The following is a 21,056-nucleotide window of genomic DNA, read 5'->3' on the forward strand; positions in this document are numbered from 1 at the left end:
AATTGGATTCTTTAAAATAGGTAAAATCCCTTTCTTTAATTCCAGTTTAAACTGATTTTGATGGAAAGGATAGAGGAATCATACATAGAAAAATTTTAAAATGGGGACTGAAGTAAATATAGTTTAGTAGTATACTAGTTACAGAATGAACAGCATATTGTATGTGCTGTGTTAGAGGTATGTTATGAATAACAAAAGCACTGGAGCATTTACATATTTGTTTTCAGAAATCCTGGCAGTTGGATTTCACCATTCTGTGCCTCTTTGCCAGAATCACTAAACAGTGGTACATATGGCTTCTGAAGTACCATATGCCGTAGAAAACGTTAGCTGATGCCTATACTGATGCGACACACTATAGTCTTTATTTAGATTTTTTTGCAGTTTTGAACAAAGAATATTAGATCATGCAAAACATTGTGCAAGCAGTATGTAGTAGTACATACAGTAAAACATAGTACATTGCACCCAAAGAAAAGCAAACTAAAAAAGGAAAGAAATGATATTATTGTGAATTAGAATGTGCATGTGCCAAGAAATGTATCAAACAGCATGACACTGTTTTATACTGCTGAAGCAGGAGATTTTCTAGTGCTTAAAGCAAAGAGTTAAGAGACAGAGCTCCTCGCATGTACAGCTTTTGAATTAAGCCCTGATTCTATGAGAGGTTCCCTGTTCCAAAAAGTACTTACATTTAAATTTAAGTATGTGCCTAAAATCCTTTGAAAGTGAAGGAAGCATGTGCATCAGTGCCTTTCTGCCCTGAGTTCTCATTGTAGGAACAGTGATAACTCTTCTCTCCCACATAGTTGTCTGAAAATAGTGACAATGAACACAGTTCTAATGAGTAGCGAGAAAAACACCTTGAAAATAAAATGACATGCAGTTTCAGACAAAATGAATCACTGAGTTCAACGTGGAAATAAAAAAAAAAATCAGTTTTTGTTTTGGCAACAATTTTAAAATATATTTTTTTCATCTTGACAGCCCTAATTATTACCGCATTTACATAGCTAATGTCAATGGAAACACCAAACACAGAGGGAGAGCCTGATGCCAGTGCTGTACAGCACCACGAGCAGCTGAAAAGAGAACATTGCCCTTGGGGGGAGGAGAGCAAGGCATTGTTTTCCACCGCCAGAACTCCCCTTCTGAGCGGTGTCACACTCTTTTCTTCCCTTTCTCTTCTGACTCCTCTGCATGTAGACCACTGCCATGCAAACACTTAATAAGCTTAACTGTAAGCACCAGAGTAGATCAAATGGGATTACTCTCATATTTAAAGTTAAACAAAGGAGTAACATTTGGAGACTGGGCTAGAAGTATTAAATCTCTACCTATTAGTTTATTTCCTGCCCTTAAAATGTGTCTAGGTCCATTGCCTGTGGATTCAATTTTACAGGTGTCACACAGCCTCTGACAGAAGCATGTTGGTATAGTACAGTAAGTGTTAAACTATGAAAAGGAAAAAATGGTGCAAATATAACTCACAAATGTTTAGTTGGTTGAGGCCAACCAACTAACCAGAACAAAAGCGAACTCAGAAACTAAGAAAAAGGTGGATAATGCTCAACCCAAAATGCAGGCTGATCATCAAAGCTTCCCAGGGAGGTCAGAGCAGAAAGCTATAAGGACAAGGGCTTACAACTGCACCTCACTGCAGACAGGCTGGGCAGGGGAATTTGGGGGAACTGCAACCACAGAGTGTGGGAGGAGTCCTCAGATAAGCCTGAGGCAGAGCACACATGGCATTAGAGATAGTCACCACCACGGTGAACAACACTAGCATGGTGGGGGAAACATGGATATTGTGTTGTTAAGGGTCCACAGAAAAAAGTATGTGGGGATGTATAAGTACAGATAAATGCAGAGAGGCCAACACTTGGGGGGGGGGGGGGAGAAAGCTCATCAGTCTTTGGCTGGCCAAAGTAAGTTTTTGTTTTTGTTTTAAAAAAAGGTGCCCATGGTCTTTCATAGCTTAAACAAAAAAACAGTTGAAGAATTAAGATCCTGAGGCTGTCATTGAAATTCATCTTTGAGGCAAGGACTGTACATTCTTGTGTGTAGGTAGGTAGCATTTTTGCACATTTTTGAACCACTACTTGAATGGATGTAAACAAAAATAGAAATAGGAGTAGAAGCTGAAGAATTAAATGCAGAGGAATGAGGTAAGTTTTCACCTATTTGAAGTAACTGCCTGGATTCACTGAAAATGAAATGTTGGATCAAGTTCGAACCTCACTAGGTAGTTGTAATGTTATGGAAGCAAAAAGAGTGTAGCACTGGCAAGTTAATCCCTCACTATCACCGCTTCAGACAACCCTGTTGCCAAAAACGAATGGCTGCAACTTCCAAGTGACCTGTATGGATAGAGGGCCTCCTGGGCTCCCTGTAGGCTATAACCCTTCACACCAGGTCTTGTTATGCCCAGCACAGTGGCTGGCTACAATTTTGAGGCAGCCACAAGGACAGGCTACTTCCAGCACCTTCTTTACATCCACAGTGTCACAAGGTATTTTAATCACCCGACAGGAACAAAAACCTTTACAAGGGCTATGAACAGAGGGAAACAGAGCCTCTCCTCATTGAAAAATGGTAGTAGCAGGGCTGAGCAGGTGCTTCTTCCCTCCATCTCTCGCCTCCAGATCACTCAAATGAGAGCACGTTGTGTGTGGTGAGCACCTGGCCCGCTCCAGTTATACACGTGCCCTTTTTAGGCTATAAACCCGCTAAATCAAGAGCGCAGAAGATGTCCAGATTGCACTGGGTGGACTCGCAGGGAGGAACAATGCCTCAAGTCAGATTAACAAGCAGCTATGTGCAGCTTGTTCCCTGAGATTAAGACCGGTATCTGAAGTCCCCGTGCGGAAGAGCAGTTCTGGGCTTGTTGCATCCAGGCAGCGGTGAGGCAGGCTCTGCAGACCTGCCCTGCCATCGGTTCTGAGTGGTTTTGAAGAGCTCCTTCAAAATTGCTTGGGTTTATTTACAAAAAGCCTAAAGGCAAGGAAGAAACCTGTCTGCACAGCACACTTGGAATGGCATCTCCAAGTCCTCACTGATTGCTTCGCTGTTGAATTTCAAACCCGTGCGAATGGATCCCAAGATGCGAGACACTGACATATTCACAGGCCTAAAGCTGCTTTCAGGGCTGCCTCGACATGCAGTTGCCCCCTGCTGAAGACCTCACCTGTCCTTTATGGGCACAAACTTGCTGGATTAGTCTCATTACCTTTGCTGTCAAAAAGCTTCTACTACCATCCACCCAGTATCTGGGAAAGAGGTTAATGTTTTCCATCCCTAATCCTCGATTGGCCACTGTATCTCCTGTGTGCTGCAATTATTAAATGACACTTCACAACTTCATCTCCTCTTCTGCTACATCTGCGTGGTGCTCCCATATGCAACCTCGCTCACAGCCCTGCCGTCTAAATGCATTGTTTCCTGTGCTGCTTGTGCCAGCGTGGAAGGAAGCCATCCCTGAAGCAGGACTGCCTTTGAGCTGGCAGCAGCCGAGTGATTGGCAGTGGGCATTACTGCTGAGACTCTGGCAGGCCGTTTAGCAGAGAGCCTTGGCTAATGAATGTCATCCACACCTAGCAGATGTGCCACTGGCTGCCGTGCCAGTTTTTTGACATAATGCAGCGCTACTGGACACGACACTGCTTGGGAAAAGCCACGGCATAACTTCAGCCTTCAACACAGAATTCAATCTCTCAGTTCTGCAAGAGAAACAAAACTGTACAAGAGAGGGTAATAAATCGGTGTCCCCTGCTTGTCGCCCACGTTTTAAATCGGTGCATAAATCATATCTGTGTCGGTTTCCCTTGCATGCCAGGGGACCTAAAAAAGAAAACCCTCTTTTTTTTTTCCTTCCTGTACTTTCAGTGTCGGCTCCAGCTGGTGCTTGCAGGCAGCCCCTGCCTCTGCGTGTCTCCCCGGCGTGTCCCGGGCTGGACGCCGCACCGACGGGCGTGAGTGAGCGCGGCCGCGGCAGGGGAAGGGGGTGCTGAGCACGGCGGGTGCCAAGTCTCCCCCTCCCACCCCCCGCCCCGAGTCTGCTGCGAAAAAAGTGCCCGGGACATAAATCGTGTCACCGGCAACATCGTGGGTTTCGTCTTTCCTCTCCTGCCCTCCATCGGAAGGAAGGGAGCATTTACCCTCCAGCGGCATGCCGCGGCCGGCGGGAGCAGGGGGCCCGCGGAAACTCCCTCAAACTCCGCTGTGCTCCCAATCCCCCCAGAAAGCCTCCCCGCCTTTTGGCCCCCGCTGCCCGCCCTCCTCGCCGGCTCCCCACCTCCAGCAGCGCCTCGCAGCCGCGCGGCCCCGCGCCCCCGCGGCCGCTCCGCGCTGTCCCCGGCGCGTCGCTCCGGTGCCGGTGCCGCTCCGCCGGCGGCGACTCCTCCCGGTGCCGGCGGCGGGGCCGCGCCCGTCGGGGGGAGCCCCGGCAGCCCCGGCAGCCCGCGGGGGAGCGGTAACCGAACGGGGCAGCGAGTGCGGAGCGTGTCCCCGCGGCGTGTCTGCCTCCTAATCCCGGGAGCGGTTCCGAAAAGCGGCGTTATACAGGGCGGCCGCTAATCCCGGGCGCCGTCAAATGCCCGGCCCCGACCCGCCGCCGTGGTGTGTGTGTGTGTGTGTGTCGGTGCGACGTCTCCTCAGCCTGTTTTTAGCCTCGTTAGGGAGATGTCCATGTGCAGAGCGGGGGGAGAGGCGCGGTGCGAGGCCATTAGCATAATACGATGGGTATTTTCGGCCAAGCGGTTTTTTCTCGTGGCATCAAATAATTCGGCCATTAACCCTCTAATTACCCGGCGTTGCTGGCCGGGGGGGGGGGGAGGGGAGGGGGGAGCACCCTCAAAATAACCTCTCTGGGAGTCAGCTATTGCCTCCTCCACCTTTTCCAAACACTTGTCACCAGCCGGACTCAGTGTCCCCGCAGGTGCTGCATGCGCGGAGCGGCTCTCAGGATTTCTTGTTCAAATATGTTTAGCTACGACTAGTGTGGGGAAGGGGGAGGAGGACTGTTCCCTCCAAGCCAGCTGAAAGTCAAGTTCAAAGCAGCGTTTCTGAGTTGGGATGTTTTGGATGCTTTGGAGGAGGGAGGGATGGAGGGGGGGCTCAACACGAGGGAAATCATGTAAAAATGATCTGGTTGCATGAAATCCGTCACGTATGCAGAAGAGTAATGCACATCATTTTGCCGCTCTTCTCGGTTTTTTCCTCAACCTCTTTATCTTTCAATTGAAAACCAATTAAAGGTTTCTATAAATCTGTTAGCATCCCTTTTACGTGGGGCCCTCTGATGCCTGCTGTATTGCCCTTTAGATGCCTCTTCCTTTTTTTGTTTTACAATTGTTGTATCAATATAATGCTTCCTTTCTTTCTCTGTCTCTATAGATACAGATATACAAGGCAAACTAAAGGTTTCGAATGCTATTCAGTGCCTCCTCATTTGTCCCGGAGCCTTAACAGTGGTGCCCTTTCTCTTCTGGCTGCTTTTCCCTGCTTCTGGAGCAGCAGTTATGGGAGAAGCAGATGGCTACTGATTGGGTGAGCTTTGTGGCTTTAATACTGAATACTTTATGGAAAAGGACTTTATCATGCTTGGTTGGTCAGAGGAACAACGGGATGAGATTTATGACTAGAGAAAATAAATCTTTTTAAGTTTCAGGCTCCTTCACACACCCCATGTCAAGTCGCTGTAGCAGAGCCAGAGCTGAAATCCTCTGCATCTTTCTTTTTTTCCTTCCCTCCCCCCTCTCTCTTTCTTTCCTTTCACTGCTCTCCCCACCCCCTCCCTGTCAGTGTTTAGCAAACCTCTGCAAACTTTAGGGACTGTCACTCACGGGAGCACCGGAGGCCTTCACAGCCCCGCAGGCTATAGGAGAAGGAAAAGACCATCCCTAGCCGTGGATCGTCTGCCTCACGGAAATATGCTAGGGACTCGGCTCCTGTGAAGGCTTGTGCGTGTGTAACCCTGAAAGCTGCAACTATCAGTCCCCGTGGGGAGTTTTGAGTGACATCCTAATAAACCGTACAAAACAGAGGCTGTGTGGCCTCTGGAGAGAGACGCCTGGGCTGGGCTGCCAGCCGCTCGCGTCAGGGCCCAGATCTCCCAAAGCCCAGGCAGCCCAGTGCTGGCCGCACTTCGATGCCCCTCGCGCAGGGCAGCCCCAAGGCGGGGGGCTTCTTCCCCCCGGAGCGGCTCTCCGCCCCGGCACCCTCTCGCCCCTGCCGAGGTGCTTGCCGCTACCCAGAGCGCGTCTGCAATCACGTCTCTCCTTCTGTAAGGTCTCGCACCTCGGCTGGAGGACCCGAGCCGTCTCCGGGAGCAGAGCAGGAGATAACCAAGGGCCACGCAGTGGGTGGCTCCTGCCTCAGCACGGGCTGCTGGTGCTGGCTTACGGGGACTGTGGCGCACAGGTACCGAAAGGCCCAGGGGCATGCCGGAGCGAGAAACAGATTTTAGTCCTAGTGCGGCTTCCCCCTTTCATTTTCTCTCGTTCCCTGTCCCGTCCAGCCCGTAACACCCCGTAGCAGGCTGTTTAACATTTTTCAGGAGCTACAGCCAGGCAAAAGCTTTACACATCTTAAACAATCCTTGGTGCTAGTCAGCTAAAGTAAGCAGGAAAAACACAAAATATGGTTAAAAAATAATTTTGAGATACAAAGTAAAAAGTGATTTGGGGTTATAAATTAGCCAGCGGTCTTGTTTAATTAACCAGTGTATATGACATTCAGTGCTTCGTTTTTTGATCATTTAAAAGCAAATTTTCTGTAACACTTTGATGAATATATACATTGGTACCTAAATAGTTTCTGTGTTTAAAGTGCTCTGAAAGAAGTTCAGAGCAAGTTCAAGCACAGTCAGGGACTGAAGAAATAGCAGAGACGCTTATGGCTTCTCGGAGCTGTGAGAGAAAGCGTGGAGGGGAAGGGGCTCTGGGTCCCGCTGGGACCGCCTGCGGCTTCTGGCTGGAGCGGGAGTGTTTTCTCCTTTTTGGGTGAGTTAAGGCGAAAGCGGGAGTCTGGCGAAAGGGGCTTTGCAGATGCATGGTGTGGCAGTGATTTTAACATGAAAGTCCTAGACGCTATGGAAATATCGGTGAGATGAGACTGAAGGGTCAAAGGAAATGTGAAGGGACAAGGACTGTGGGCTTGTTTCGGAGCCGAGCTGGAAACAAGATAGGACATGTCCTGCTGGTGTGCCTCAGCCCTGGTTGAGGGCCTACGTGGTGGGGAAATGTCATGGCTGGTTGTGGGACTGATGCATCCCAAAATGGTCTCTGTGCCTCAGTTTTAATGCGTTACTGGTGGAAGAAGTACCGCTTCTCTGCCTCTGTCCATGTGCAGGGTGGGAATAATGCTGCCGACATCCCTGGTACAGGGTTTCCTGAGGAAAAGCATCATCTGCAAGCCTGGTAACAGTTAAATGGGGAAAGAATAATTTGTAATTCAGCTGAGGCCCCTATTTATTTCCACTACAGAGGCCTAGCTGTGGTGCCTGTCTCAGGGGAAGGCTACAGTTCTGTGTGCATTTCTTTAGGCACCAGGAAAGCTTGTGGCATGCTCTGCGTTGCATTTAAAGTCACTTTTCCGTTCCGCCTTGTGCTCTTCCCCACTTTCCCCTCCAAGGACCAGAGGCGGCCGTGCCTCCGAACAGGAGCAGGCAGAGGTGAGGGCAAGGCAGCTTTGGGGATCCCTCCGTCCCTCCTTCCTGCAGTCCCACAGCACCGCCGAAATGACCACGGCCGGGTTCATGTGCTTCTGAGAACTGAAGTATTTTCTCGAGTTCCTCGGTGATTTTGTTTCATGGGCGACTTAATACTGAAGTCACCTGGGAGCCGGTCCTTGGCTGTATACCTGGGTCCTCACAGGAATAACTGTACATCTGTAGGCCTGTGCGTGCTCCTCACCGTGTCACGGCTGTGAGGCAGCATCTCCCAAGGGATCCAGGAGCGTCTCTGCCCCTGGCTGACCGCAGATCGCGCAGCCTCTTCCGGCCTCTTTTTTCTCCCTTTCTTGGTGACATCCAGGGAGGAAAAGGAAGGCTTCTCCAGCGCGAGTCTGGAGGGTGTCTTGACATCCTCAGGGAGACAGATCCTCAGTCCTTTGCAGCCATCCCCATGGTAACTCACCACGGGAGAGAACCGACGCTTCCCTCCGTTTCCGAGGGGTTAAGCGAACTCTGCGGCCGAGCGCCGTGGGCAGGATCGCGGCCGCGTCGTCCCCTCGCTGCGGCACGGCTCGGCGAGCGCCCCTTGGCCCCCCCTGCCCCGCCACCTGCGGCTGCTCCCTCCCCCCGCTGCTGAGGCCCTGCCGAGGGGTGGCGGAGGCCGGCCCGGGCTGCCCCCGGGGCTGCACCGCCGCGCTGCGGCGAGGCCACCTCGTCCCTCCCGCCGGCCCTGGCGTGTCCGTGGGGCTGTCGCCGCCTCGCCGCCCTCCTCTGGCTCCAAGCGTCCCCGGGGAGCGGCGTGGGGCCGGGTGTGCCCCCGGCCCGCCCCCCGGCAGCGGCAGCGCCGGCCTGGGCTGTCGGGGGGCGGACCAGGTGTCCCGGACGGGGCGGAGGGGGCCCCACCACTGCGGCAGCTCGGCCCCTCCGGGGCAGCGGCCATGCGGGGGCTGCTCCCCCCGGCCCGAGGTGCGGACGGTGCCCGTCCGCTCTCGGGGACGAGGCGGGGAAGCGATCCGTGCCGAAGCCGCATTTCCTTCACGGGCCGGGGGGGCCGGAGCCCTCGCCCTGCCTTTGCACGGGGGGAGGGGGGAGGCTGCCGATTTAGCTTTGCCGAGAGCTGCTTTTCGGCGGGTGTCCCCGGCCCCTCCGGAGCGCTGCGGTGCCGTCGGGGGGCGGCCCGCGGCGCCCAGCCCTCTGCCTCCGGGGGCCCGGCGGCGTTTGGGGGCGCGGGGCTGCGCCTGTGGGGCTCGGGAACCGCGGGGGCGGCCGTGTGCGGCTGGGCGCTGGGCAGGTCCTCTGGGGAGCCGGCGGCCGCAGCTTCTCCGCCCGGCTCCCGCTTGGGTCTCCGCGGGAGATTTCCTCGAGTCTCTCTCCCTCTTATATATATATATATGTATGTATAAAATAACGGGTTTTAATATGCTGTATGCAAGGAGGCTCTCAGCGTTTGTGTGGAGGGCTGGCGAGCACCTGCGGCGTGCCCGGAGGCCTCGCCGGGCTGCGGCCGGGGGGCCGGTCCCTGCCGGCGGGGCCGACCGAGCCCCGAGCCCTGCGCCGGGCGGCGGCTGCCCGCAGGGGCTGGGGCGGATGGGGCCCCCGCGCAGCTTCCCGCCGTCCCTCCGCGGAGCCCGGGCAGCCGGCTGCCCCCGAAGCCCGCAGACTTCCACGTCGCCTCTTGCGCAGCGCGCGTTTCCCGGCGCTGCAGACAATGGTGTTCGGCTCTGCCAGGGAGCGGGAGCCGATTTTGGTTTGCTGCTGTCGCTCCCCGAACGCAGCGCGTGGAAACATAAACTTAAAAGAAACAGTCCATGTATATAAAACTGTTGTTCTGCGAGGCTGAGGCGACGCTGTTGACTGGGATTCACTTTTATGGTGGCATCCGAGGCTGAATAAACGCTCGTAAATGCCTCAACGGTCCTTTTTAGTATCAGGGAATTTCGGTATCTGATATAATGTCGAAGCAATTTCGAGATAGTTTATGTACCGTGGTGTCCCTTAAAATTCTCGCGAATAAAAATAACGAGTAGATTTTCTTTCCCCCTTCTAATGACAGTCATTTGGACAATTTATATCACCAAGGAAGAGCCGCAGTATTTAAAAAAAAAAAAGGAAAAAAGGAAAAAAAAGGGGAAAACCCCTGTGAAGCAGGAATTAAGATCCAAATTTTTGCAGACTCCCATATTTTTAATGTTATGTCAATCTCCGTTTTCGGAGACGATGGGTTTTGTTGAATTAATAAGATAAATGTTGAAAGCATATTATATGCAGCCTTTAATCCTAATGCAAGAAAAAATCGTAATTATATAGAGGATAAGTGAATTTGAAAGCCAAACGTCAGCCCACTCTCTGATTGCAAACAGCGCTTCGTTCGCCTCTGCGAAGCGCATTGTGCATTCTTTTGTTTAGTTTGGGCTTTCAAAAAAAAAATGCTTTTTTTAATCTGTTCGGCGTCTGAAATGACGGCGGTACGGGAGGGACCGGCAAACACTTCCCGGGCGGTGAAGCCTCGCGCCGGCACGGAGCCTCTGCGGGTGCTTTCGCTTACCCAAGAGGAAACGCGCCCGTGCGGGGCCGCGGCTGCAGCTCGAGGGGCGCCGGGAACCGCGAGCTGCTGCCGCGGCCGCCGCGGGCGGAGACGCCGCCGCGCCCGGGCCGCCCCGTCGGCAGCGCGGCGCTGTCCGATCAGGACCACGGCCCGGCCCGGGCCCCGCGCCGGCGGGAGGCTCCCGGCTCCGGCTCCCGGCTCCCGGCTCCGGTCCCGGTCCCCGGCCGCGGCACGTCGGGCCGCCGCGGAGCGCCCCGGCAGCCCGATTTGCTGAGTAAGGCAGGCGCTTAATCCCCCTCCGCGCACGCCCCCCTCCCTGCCTCCCTCCGAGCAAGGGGCGAGCAGCGGTGCTTTTCATGGAGTGTTACGGTGTTTCTTGGAAGGGTCCCGTCCCGCCGGCAGGTGAGGGGGCGGCCTCGGCGGGCAGAGCACGGAACCGGCCGCCGGGATCCCGGGGCCGGGCGGCGGCAGCCGTCGGGCCTTTCCTGCTCCCCGCCGCCACCGCGGACCTCCTGTCACGCAGGGCCGGAGCGGCGGCCCCGAGAGCCGCAGGCCGTCAAGGGACCGGGGGGACTCGGGGGGCGGCCTGTCCTGCCCCGGGCTCCCCGCGCAAGGTGCTGGGGCGGCGGGGCCAGGTGAGGGCCGGGCGGGCAGGCAGCGAGCGGGCAGCCCCCGAAGGGGTTAAAGGGAGGGGACGTGGGCTGTCACGCGTCATTGGGCAGATTATGTGCAGCAAACAAAAAGTGTGTGTCTGTGTGCCAGTCACTCACTGCATCGGGTCCATCTGCACGACTCGCGCTCCCGCTCGCCTCGCCCGCCGCCTCCCCGGCTCCCTCGCCCGCCGCCGCCGCCGCCCGCGCCCCGAGCAGCCCGGACAGCAGCCCCGCGCCCGCCCGGCCATGGAGCGGCCCTGATGCAATAGGCACCGGGGCGAGCGGAGGCAGCAGCCCGTCTTTGTGCCACTTGTCGGGGCGAGGACTGTATTCCCCCTCTCCCTGGTGAGTACACCCGGCGCCGCGCCGGCCCGGGGCCCCTCCGTCCCCCACCGCCGCCGTCGCCCCGTCGCCGGGCCCAGCGCCCGGCCGGGCGCCGCGCCGAGCCGAGCCGAGCCGAGCCGGCGGGTGAGCCCCGGAGGAGGAAGAGGAGGAGGAGGAGGAGGGAACAATGCCGGAGACGGCGGTGCTGCCGGCCGGGGCGAGGCGGCCCTGCCCGGGCTGCGGCGGCGGCGGCCGGTGCCCGCCGCCCCCTCCCCGGCCCCGGCAGCGGCCCCGGCGCCGCCCGGCCCGGACAAAGCGCAGCCGGCGGGGAGGCGGCGGTGGCGGCGGCGGGGAGCCGGGGCCGTGCGGGGCCCGCAGCGGGCGAGAGGAAAGTTTCGCGGGGGCCGCTTGGTGCCGTTGGTTTCGTTTCTTGAAATAATCCTTTCGGGGAAGGGGCGCGCTGGGCAGCACCGTAACGACGGGAGCAGCGCGGCGGCAGGGAAAGCGCCCTCCCGCCGGTCCCCGTTCCCGGGGGGGCACCGACAGCCGCGGCCGCCCCCGCGGCCGGCTCCGGGGGGGAGAAGCTCCGGGGATGCCGGCGACACGTTTGTCCCCCGAAACGGCGGGTAAGGCGGCTCGGCGGGGCCGTGCCCGGTTCGTGCGGCTTGGGGTGTATCTATAGATGCGAATGCAAATATAGATTTATTTCCGAGCGAACCAAAAATAAATAAATTCGATGGCAGATGGGGCGGGGGGAAGGCGGCATTAAACTAATCGGGTTTGAAATGGAAAGGGCACCCTCAGCCCGGCGCGCAGCTCCTTCCCCCGGCCTCGGCTCCCCGGAGCGCGGCGCTGGGCGCGGGGCAGCCCGGCGGCGGCCGCAGCCCCCGCGCCACCGGCCCGGTACCGGTCCCAGTACCCGGAACCGGTCCCCGGGGCCCGGGCGGGCCGAGCGGCGGCGGGCACGGAGCTGGCCGGCCCGCAGCGCCGACCCCCTTCCCGCGTCTCCTCCGCCCGAGTCTGTCCCCTCGTATTACAAGGTAGCTGGGACTCACTCTCATCCATAAATAAGCGTGTCGAGGTAAAAATAATTACCTCTGCTTGCTGCTTTTAATTAAAGTCTCGGAGGGAAAGTGCTGGATTATGGTAATGAGCAGACATACGTTCCCTCTTGTAGACCGGAGCGGGAGGTTAGCTGACATGCAATCACTGACAATGACAAGCCACTTGAAACCCATTCGCTCTGCTCTTCTGTCACAGCCCGCAGAGCTGCCGGGGCTCCTCTCTAGCAGGGGCCCCGGAGCCCGCGGCACCGCGGGGACCAGCCCCCGCACCCCGCGCCTCGCCTCGCATGGAGGCCCGCAGACGGCCGCCCTTTTTGTCCAGCTCCTGCCCGCGACCGGATCCGTGCGCTGGGTTCCCCCCCGCCGCCTGCCTGGCCTCGGCTCCCGTAGCGCTCGCAGCCGGGCTGGCTAATAAATAAATCATCGCGACAGCTTCCCGCACCTCGCCTCTCGCTCACGGAGCTCCTCGCCTTCTGTATTTTTCTCAGACCGGGGAAAGTGCTCGCCTGCCGCCGATTTTTCCTTCTTCTTTTTTTTTTTTCATAACGACTATTGGGGTTTTTTTTCACGTGTTTTTTCCCGGTCTCGCCGGCCCCGCTGCGGCCTGCCCGGCGCCTCGGCGGGCTGCGGGCCGCCTCCCGGCGCGGCGCTTCCCGGCGCGGCCCCGCCGTTGCGTAACGTGCCCGCTTCGCCTCCTCTCTCCGCCGCAGGGATGGAGGACGCCGGCGTCCAGAGGGGGATATGGGATGGAGACGCCAAGACCGTCCAGCAGTGCTTGACTGACATTTTCACCAGCGTTTACACCACCTGCGACATTCCGGAAAATGCCATTTTCGGCCCCTGCGTCCTGAGCCACACGTCCTTGTACGACAGCATAGCCTTCATCGCGCTGAAGTCCACCGACAAGCGCACCGTCCCCTACATATTCCGGGTAAGGGGCCGCCCCGTCGGGGCGCCGCCAGCCCTCCCGCCCGGCCCCGGCGCGGCCCAGGGGAGCCGCCGGCGGGGAGCGCCGCTGCCCCGTGGGGTCCCGCGTCCCGGTCTGCCGCCGCCCGGCTCCCTTTCTGCGTTTGTGGGGGTTTCGCTGCTTGCTTGTTTGGGGGGTTCAGTTCTGCTCTGCTTTAGGTGGACACGTCGGCGGCGAACGGCTCGTCGGAGGGGCTGATGTGGCTGCGGCTGGTGCAGTCGGCGCGGGAGCGGGAGGAGCAGAACCTGGAGGCCTACATCAAGAGCGGGCAGCTCTTCTACCGCTCGCTGCGGCGCATCGCCAAGGACGAGGAGCTGCTGGTGTGGTACGGCAAGGAGCTCACGGAGCTGCTGCTGCTCAGCCCCGCCCGGGCCCCCGCCCGCAGCAACGGTGGGTGCCCCCGCCGGCCGCCCCGCGGCTCCGGGCAGGGCGGGACGCGGCGCAACGCTGCGCGGCGGCGCGGGGGGGGAGGCGGGAGGGAGGCGCCGGGACCCCCCCTCTGCTTGAGCCCCTCGGGGAGCCGCGGAGCCGCCCGCCGGCCCCGAGGGCACGGGCCGGCTGACGGTGCCGCTGTGTGTGTGTGTCCGTGTGCGTGTGCGTGTGCGTGTGCGTGTGCCCGGCGCAGGCTCGCCGCCCTACGCGTGCCCCGAGTGCAGCCAGCGCTTCCAGTTCGAGCTGCCCTTCGCCGCCCACCTGCGCTTCCGCTGCCCCAAGCGGCTCCACGGCGCCGACACCGGCCCCGCCGCCGCCGCCGAGGCCCCCGGCGGCAAGGACGGCGCCGCCAAGGAGCAGGAGGCCGGCAAGTACTGCAAGCCCGGCGCGCCGCTGCCCCACCACTTCCCCGCCGACGGCAGCGCCGGCGCCGCCGCCGCCACCAAGCCCTCCACGGACTTCCACAACCTGGCGCGGGAGCTGGAGAACTCCCGCGGCGGCGGCTGCGGCTCCGGCGGCGCCTCCCCGGGGCGGCCGGCTCCCCCCGACGGCGGCGGCGAGGCGGCGGCGGGCAAGGCCAAGCGGCGCTACGCCGAGGAGGAGGAGGAGCGCGGCCCCGGCGGCGCGGCGCGGGGCCGCTTCGCGGCGGAGCGGCCGGGGCTGCCGTCGGCGCCGCGGGAGGAGCTGGTGTGCACGCCGCAGCAGCAGTACCGCGCGGCCGGCTCCTACTGCGGCCTGGAGGAGGGCGGCCGCCTCTTCGCGCCGCCCAGCCCGGAGACGGGCGAGGCCAAGCGCAGCGCCTTCGTGGAGGTGAAGAAAGCCTCCCGCGGGCCCGAGCCCGACGGCGCCGCCGAGGACAGCAAGGAGCGCGCCTCGCCCGCCGCGGCCCCGGCCCCGGCCCCGGCCCCGGCCCCGGCCGCGGCCCCGGGCGGCGGCCCCGGCCCCGGCCCCGGCGGCGGCCCGCTGGGCGCCCGCCTGGACGGCGGCAGCCCGGCGCGGGGCAGCGCCTTCACCACGGTGCCGCAGCTGAGCGGCGGCGGCGCGGAGGAGCGCAAGAGCGCCTTCTCGCAGCCCGCCCGCTCCTTCGCCCACGTCCCGCCGCTGGTGCTGGGCCAGAAGCTGGGCGGCCTGGGCGAGCCCTGCCCCGACGGCGCCGCCGCCCCCGGCCGCCTCTACGCCGCCGAGGCGCTGGCCGTGAAGCTGCCGGGCGGCGGCGAGGCGGCGGGCGGCGGCGGCGGCGGGGGCGGCGGCGGCGGGGGGCTGCCCAAGCAGAGCCCCTTCCTCTACGCCACCGCCTTCTGGCCCAAGAGCTCGGCGGCGGCGGCGGTGGCGGCGGCGGCGGCGGGGCCGCTGCAGCTGCAGCTGCCGTCGGCGCTGACGCTGCTGCCGCCGTCCTTCACGTCGCTGTGCCTGCCGGCGCAGAACTGGTGCGCCAAGTGCAACGCCTCCTTCCGCATGACCTCGGACCTCGTGTACCACATGCGCTCGCACCACAAGAAGGAGTACGCCCTGGAGCCGCTGGTGAAGCGGCGCCGCGAGGAGAAGCTCAAGTGCCCCATCTGCAACGAGTCCTTCCGCGAGCGCCACCACCTCTCCCGCCACATGACCTCGCACAACTAGGGCCGCCCCGCGCCGGCCCTCCCTGCGGCCCCCCGGCCCTGCACGCGGTCTCCCTTCGCGGGGGGCGGGAGGGAAGGAGCGAACGGAGGCAGAGCAAGCCGCCGAAAAGCCACCGCCGGCGAGAAGAGGAGGAAACCCAAGTAAATGACTTAAAAGATACATTTTTTGAAATGTCATATATTGCAACATATTGATGCATTTGTCATACGTTTCTACTTAAATTATTAAGCACTTATGGTTTAGATGTAATAATGATTATATGTAAGGGTAAATTTTTATTTTAGATATAAAGTTAAAAGCGTCGCGGGCTGCGCTGGCTGACGGCGCCTTGGCTTCTTCGCTCGGGAAAGCGGGAGCGGCCCCCGCCGAGGGTCCCCGGCCGCCGCCCGGGACGTGCATGCACCGGGAGCGGGCCGGCCGCCGCGGCCGCCTGCCACCCAGCCTGTAAACACCGATCTCCTTTTAATACCAAGTGTCATTTCGTGCCCGTGAGATGGAGTCTGAATAGTTACGTGTTACCTCTCCTTTTTTTTTTTTTTTCCTCCCTCCCCTCGAAAAGATTTATTAAACTTTATAGTTTATCTGGGTATGTTGGATGCTTTGACAATAAATGACTTTATTTTCTTCAAAGCACCTGGACGTTAATCACTGCTTTTTGGCGGGGGAAGCTGCCCTGGGGGGCAGCGCCCGCAGAAGGACGGCCGCGCTCCGCCCGCCCGGCTCCGGCTTGCCGGTCACCGCCGCCTCGGAGAGGGCTGCAGCCGGCAGCCTGCCCGGGCCGGCGGCGGCGGCGAGCGGGGCCGGCACCGGGCTCCTGCCCGGCGCCGCGGGGGCCGCGGGCTGCGCCCAGGCTCGCTGCCGGGCGCCCCGGGGGGGCAGAGACCCCGCCTCTCTCCCCGCTCTCTTCCTCCTCATTTTCTTCCTTCCTCTCGTCCTTTCTCACTTTCGTCCTTCCCTCCTTCGATCTGTCCATCCTTTCATCCTCCCTTTCATACTTTCTCTTCCTTTTATCCTTTCTGCCTTCTCCTTCCTCCCTGTCTTCCTTTTTTTTCACTCTTTCTCATTTCCATTCTCATCTCTTTCTCCTTCCTTCCTGTCTCATTCTTCTCTCTTTCACTCCTTTCTCTTTTTCTTTCTTCTCTTTCTCATTCTCTCTTTCTCCTTCCTCCTTTCTTACTGTCTCGTTCTTTTTTCTTTCACTTTTTTCTCATTTTCTCCTTCTCTTTGCTTCTCTTCTCGCTCTCCATTCTCCTTCCTTCTTTCATCCCTCTCTCCCTCTTCCTTTCCTTCCCTTCCCCTCCCCTCCCCTCCCCTTCCCTCGCCTTCCCTCCTTCCCCCTTCCCCTTCTTTCCCTTTTCCCTTTCCCCTCCCTCCCGCCCCCCAGCCACTCTCAGGCCTCCCCCCCCGCCCCACGCACCCCCCACCTCTGCTCCCCGCTGCCCCAGCGCTGCCTGCCCCCCCCGCCCCCCCCCAAGAGCCTTTCCAGCCCCCCCGGGTCCGTGCGGGGCCCTGCGCCCCGCTCCACTGCCCCCGGCTCGCAGGGTGGCCGGAGCCCCAGCGCACGACGTCTTGCCCTGGGACGGTGCCCCGGCGGGACGGTGGCGCTCGCGGTGTGGGGCCGCGGATGCTGGTGCCGGGCGCGGGCGGGAGGGTCTGGGCTGCCCCCGCGCAGCGCTCACTCCCCGGGGCGAGTCTCCGAGGGACGCCGTGAACCGGAGTTTGAGCCCCCCCATCGGGAGGCTCAGCCCTGGGACCGAGGGGCAGAGCCCCCGGCGCGGGACCCACACACCTGCCCCACGGCAGCCCCTCGCGGGGGGCCCGTGCTGGGCGCAGCGATGCCCGAGGCCTGGTACCCCGGCTGGGGAGTCTCCTCTCCCCGGGTGCGTTAGGGGGCCGGCTGGGACGGCAGTGCCTCCGCGGGGGTGGGAAGGAGAGCTCAGGGCTCCCGGCAGGGCACCAAAGGCCTCCCGGCCCGGGAAGCCAGGCGGGAGCGGTGCGGGGCCGGCAGGGGCGGAGGGGGCCAGCCTGGATTAACCGCCCCCTCCACAGCCGCCTGTTTTCCCACCTGCAAAAAAGCCTGGGGAAGGGGTCCGGAGGGGCCGGGCGAGGGGAGGCCACCCTGCCGCCCGCCGGGAGGGATCCAGCCTGGGCACGGGGGGAGCCTCAGCCCGCGGGTGCCGTGGGAAACGCTCCCTGTCTCCCAGCCAGCGCGTTTCCCGTCAAACCCACGTATTTTGGGTGTTTGAGTGACGATACACGCAGTGAAAAGCACAGCCCCGAGCAGCAGCTCGGTTAGGTGCTCAAACCCCGTTTCCGCGTGCGGGTAGGTGTTACCGTGCGAGGGCCGGGTGTCGCAGGGCCGGCCCGCTCGCAGCCGCAGCTCAAACCCCCCGGACCACGGCGGTGCGAGGGCCGCAGCCGCTCGGCATCCTCAGGCTGTGCGGGAAGGGGGCTGTGGGGACCGCGAGTGCCTGCTGCCGTGAACTTTGGAGCTTGCCGGGAAGCGCCTGGACCCGCTGCAGAGCTTTTGCTGCCCTGGGAGAAGCTGTCGGGAGCTTCAGGTTTGACAGGCTTTAAAACGCCTAATACTCTGGGCCTCCGTGTCTTTTTCGGAGAAGAGCTTAGGCTGATAATCAGCGCTGGCTGTCCCACGCTTCAGAAGCTCGCGAGTTGGGGCCCCGCGAGGAAACTGGCTTCACGGTCTTGAGGTTTTGAGTTTTTTTTCCCCATATACTGTATTTTCCATTCTGCTCACTCTTTTTTTTTTTTCTTAATTCACTTTTAGGGTGTGCTTAAATCACTTTCCCCCCCAACTTTTCTCTGCCGCCACTTGGCCTAGCAGTTGACATTGCCTTGGAAGCTGAAGTTGTCCCCACTGCAGACCCCGGGACCACGGGAATAAACCCCAAACGTTGAGGCACGTCGTAACATCACAGATCCTAGGGACTCTGAGTGGAGGTCATGCAGATGAGGAACGCACATGGGGCTCCTCATCGGCCATTGATTGCAGGCTTGGGGCCCTCATCCTTCCCCAGGGGTTTCCATTTAATGCAGCGGTGTGTGGGGGGGGTTATTTCTTGACCGCAGGCACTGAGCACCGCTCTTTTGCGATGCTCCCCGATGAGAGCAAGGTATTCCCGTTGCCTCCTGGCATGGCCGGGGCAGCGTGATGGGTTTTATTTCCCTCTTGCCTGGATGAAAGTGCGCGTGGGAGCGCGCGGGGTAAGGTCCCGCCCAGGAGGCAGGTGAGACGCTGGGGATCTGCCCGGCCGCTGGGCCCGGAGGCTGCGGCGGAGGCCGGCGGGCGCCCGGCAAGGCCAACCGTGCACTGCCATCTAGTGGGACCCGGCCCGCTCCTTCCCCTTCCCCGCCAGCGCCTAACGCCCGTCGCCTTAACCGGGCCAGCGCTGCAAGAAGGCCTCAAGCAGCGCTTTAGCTGCCAACCGCTGCGGGCCCCCTTCCGCGCCGGGGCACCGGCCGCCTGCCCGGGATCACACACCCCGGCGAAACTAGGCGCTTGCTCCGGCTTCCTGCAGCCGCTTTGACTTTTGGCTCCGGGCCCTGCCGGCTGGTCGCGGCGCGGCGGCTGCCCGCCGAAGCCCGGGTGCCCGGCGCGGCTGGGACGTACCAGCCTGTAGCGCCTGCCCCCGGCCGACGTGCTGGCGACGTCGCGCGGGCCGAGGCCACGTGCGGGCCGTAGCAGGGCCCGGGCGCACGCGTTGGCTTCCCGACCGCCGATGCCGTCCGCCGCAGCCGCTCGCACGGCTTGTAGGACGTGTATCGCCGCTTAACTCCTAATTAGTCAGGCTGTTAACGTTTTAAAATCGGCTATTAAGGTTTCGCTATATTATCGTTGTAATACCCACTCTTAAAAAGTGATAGTCGGCTGTGTCTAGCCAAGAAAGGACTGTATTAATTGATTTTTTTTCTTTCTGTTTTTCGAAGACGTAATATGAGCTATACAGTATTTGTGCTCTGCTGTGCAACCAAAGCCGCCTCCCACTGCACGCGTTTCGTTCTGAAAAACCTTGCCCTGTCCGTAAGGTACCGACAGTGGATAAAAAGAAAAAGCAAAATAAAAAAGCGACATTGATCTTGCAGCGCTTCCCCCCACCTCGCGAGCCGCGTTAGCCTCCCGGCGTGCTGCAGGCTGCCCTGTAACCGCGGCCCGAGCGACGCGGCCGCCGCCACGTCGGCGCTGGGTGGTGGGAGCTGCTGGTACCCGTGCAACCGCTGCTGCTGCCAAGGACAGCTCAGCCGCATTAGTCAAGGAGGTTGACAGGTACACGTACGCATATATATATTTAAGCCCTGTTCTTTTTTACTGTCTTGCCCTGCACCAGCGCTTGGAATACGTGACATTAACGGTATCGTATGGACTGATAGTACCGGGCCATTTTAATTCGGGTCCGTCTGTACGTGTGAAAGACCACCTGAGAGTCGACTTCACCAGAATTTCACAGCCAAGACAGGTCTGCGGCGTGCATTAGCCGCCCGGCAGCACCCCGAGGAAGGTCCGCCCCGGCGATCCGGGAAGCCGGGCGCTCGCGGGGGGGATTCGAGTGGCTTCACGCGTTTTTGCGACGCGCCAGCGATTTGTTTTTTACGGCTATTAATAGCGAGCGTTCGGCCTGCAGCTAACGCAGACTACGCCCACCGCGCTTGCACTTGCTTACAGGGAAACTGCCTTTTCGAAAGACCAGCCGCTCGGCGCCCATCGCGACGGCGGCCCATCGCGACGGCGCTCTCAAGGTAGCAGCTCGCTGCTGGCCAAGGAGCCCCTCGGGCTCCCCCGTCCGCCACGGCTCACGCTCGTAACTCGCGCTGCGTCGCGCGGCGGCTTAGAGCAGCCGAGCCGCCTTCCCGTAACAGGGCAAACGCGGCGTCCGCAGCGGACGAGCCCTTGAAGTACTTGGCCGCGAAGCCCCGCACCCGCGGCCGTGTGAACGCTTCGGGGTGCCAGCGCCTCGGCCGGGCTCGCGGGAAGCCGTCGGAGAAACGCTCGGAAGGGGAAGGTCCCCCCGGAGCCGGGGCGCGTGGGCCGCGCCGCGAGCGGGCGTTAAAGCAGCCCGGCGAGGCTGCGCGGGGGCAGCCGCCTCCCCTGCTAGGCCACGCAGCGCGGCTGGAGGGCGGAAGCAGGATCCGGGGGCCCAGACCCTCCCTCAGGTGCGCGTATTTACAGATAGCGCTACGTAGACGCACGCGTATTTATAAACACGGCCGTGCATGCACCTACGCATACATATGGAGAGAACATGTATATATACATAGGAGGTCTCCTGCATGCTTCGAAGGCGCAGCGGCGGTATCGCGAGACGGTCTGGAGGGCCCCCGCGGGCTGCCCGGGCGGGGCGGGCGAGGCGGGTGCCACCTCGTCGCTTCGCAGCCTCGCCGGCCACGTGGGCGCACCACGAGCGAGGGCGACGCGAGGGGCCCGGCCCGCAAAGGCTGGGGAGCGCCGCCGCCGCCGGGTCCCCGTGGGGCATGTGGGGGCGACGGTGCTTTCCGGCCCCCCGACAGCGGCTGCGGCGCGGTGGCAGCGAGGAAGAGGAGGAGGAGGAGGAGGAGGAGGAGGAGGAGGCCGGGCCGCCCGCAGCTGCCGGCTGTCACCGCCGCCGCGCCGGGGCCCCTGCAACCCAATACGGCGGCGGCGGCAGCGGCGGCAGCTCTGCCCGCGGTGCTCGGCGCTGCGCAGGTGCGCGCCCCCGCCGCCCGGCCCCGTTATAAATATCCCGGTGGCGGCGCGGGGAGGGGCCTGCGCGTCTGTCTGTCCCTCCGT

The 21,056-nt window shown here is 60.7% G+C and overlaps 1 protein-coding gene and 1 long non-coding RNA gene across 2 annotated transcripts; both read left to right on the forward strand.

The window, feature by feature from the left end:
- Positions 1-1,942: 1,942 nt before the first annotated feature.
- Positions 1,943-5,534, forward strand: LOC112985026 (uncharacterized). The gene is made up of 3 exons (XR_003259647.2): positions 1,943-2,067; positions 3,886-3,971; positions 5,395-5,534. It is a non-coding gene; the product is annotated as an uncharacterized LOC112985026 (long non-coding RNA).
- Positions 5,535-10,970: 5,436 nt separating this feature from the next.
- PRDM8 (PR/SET domain 8) lies at positions 10,971-15,907 on the forward strand. The gene is made up of 4 exons (XM_064510394.1): positions 10,971-11,215; positions 12,969-13,189; positions 13,384-13,615; positions 13,851-15,907. The coding sequence occupies exons 2-4, from the start codon at positions 12,971-12,973 to the stop codon at positions 15,275-15,277; spliced, it is 1,878 nt and encodes a 625-aa protein (XP_064366464.1). The 5' UTR covers positions 10,971-11,215; positions 12,969-12,970; the 3' UTR covers positions 15,278-15,907.
- Positions 15,908-21,056: the final 5,149 nt, after the last annotated feature.

The sequence above is a fragment of the Dromaius novaehollandiae genome, chromosome 4 (genome assembly GCF_036370855.1).
Source record: "Dromaius novaehollandiae isolate bDroNov1 chromosome 4, bDroNov1.hap1, whole genome shotgun sequence".
NCBI lineage: Eukaryota > Metazoa > Chordata > Aves > Casuariiformes > Dromaiidae > Dromaius > Dromaius novaehollandiae.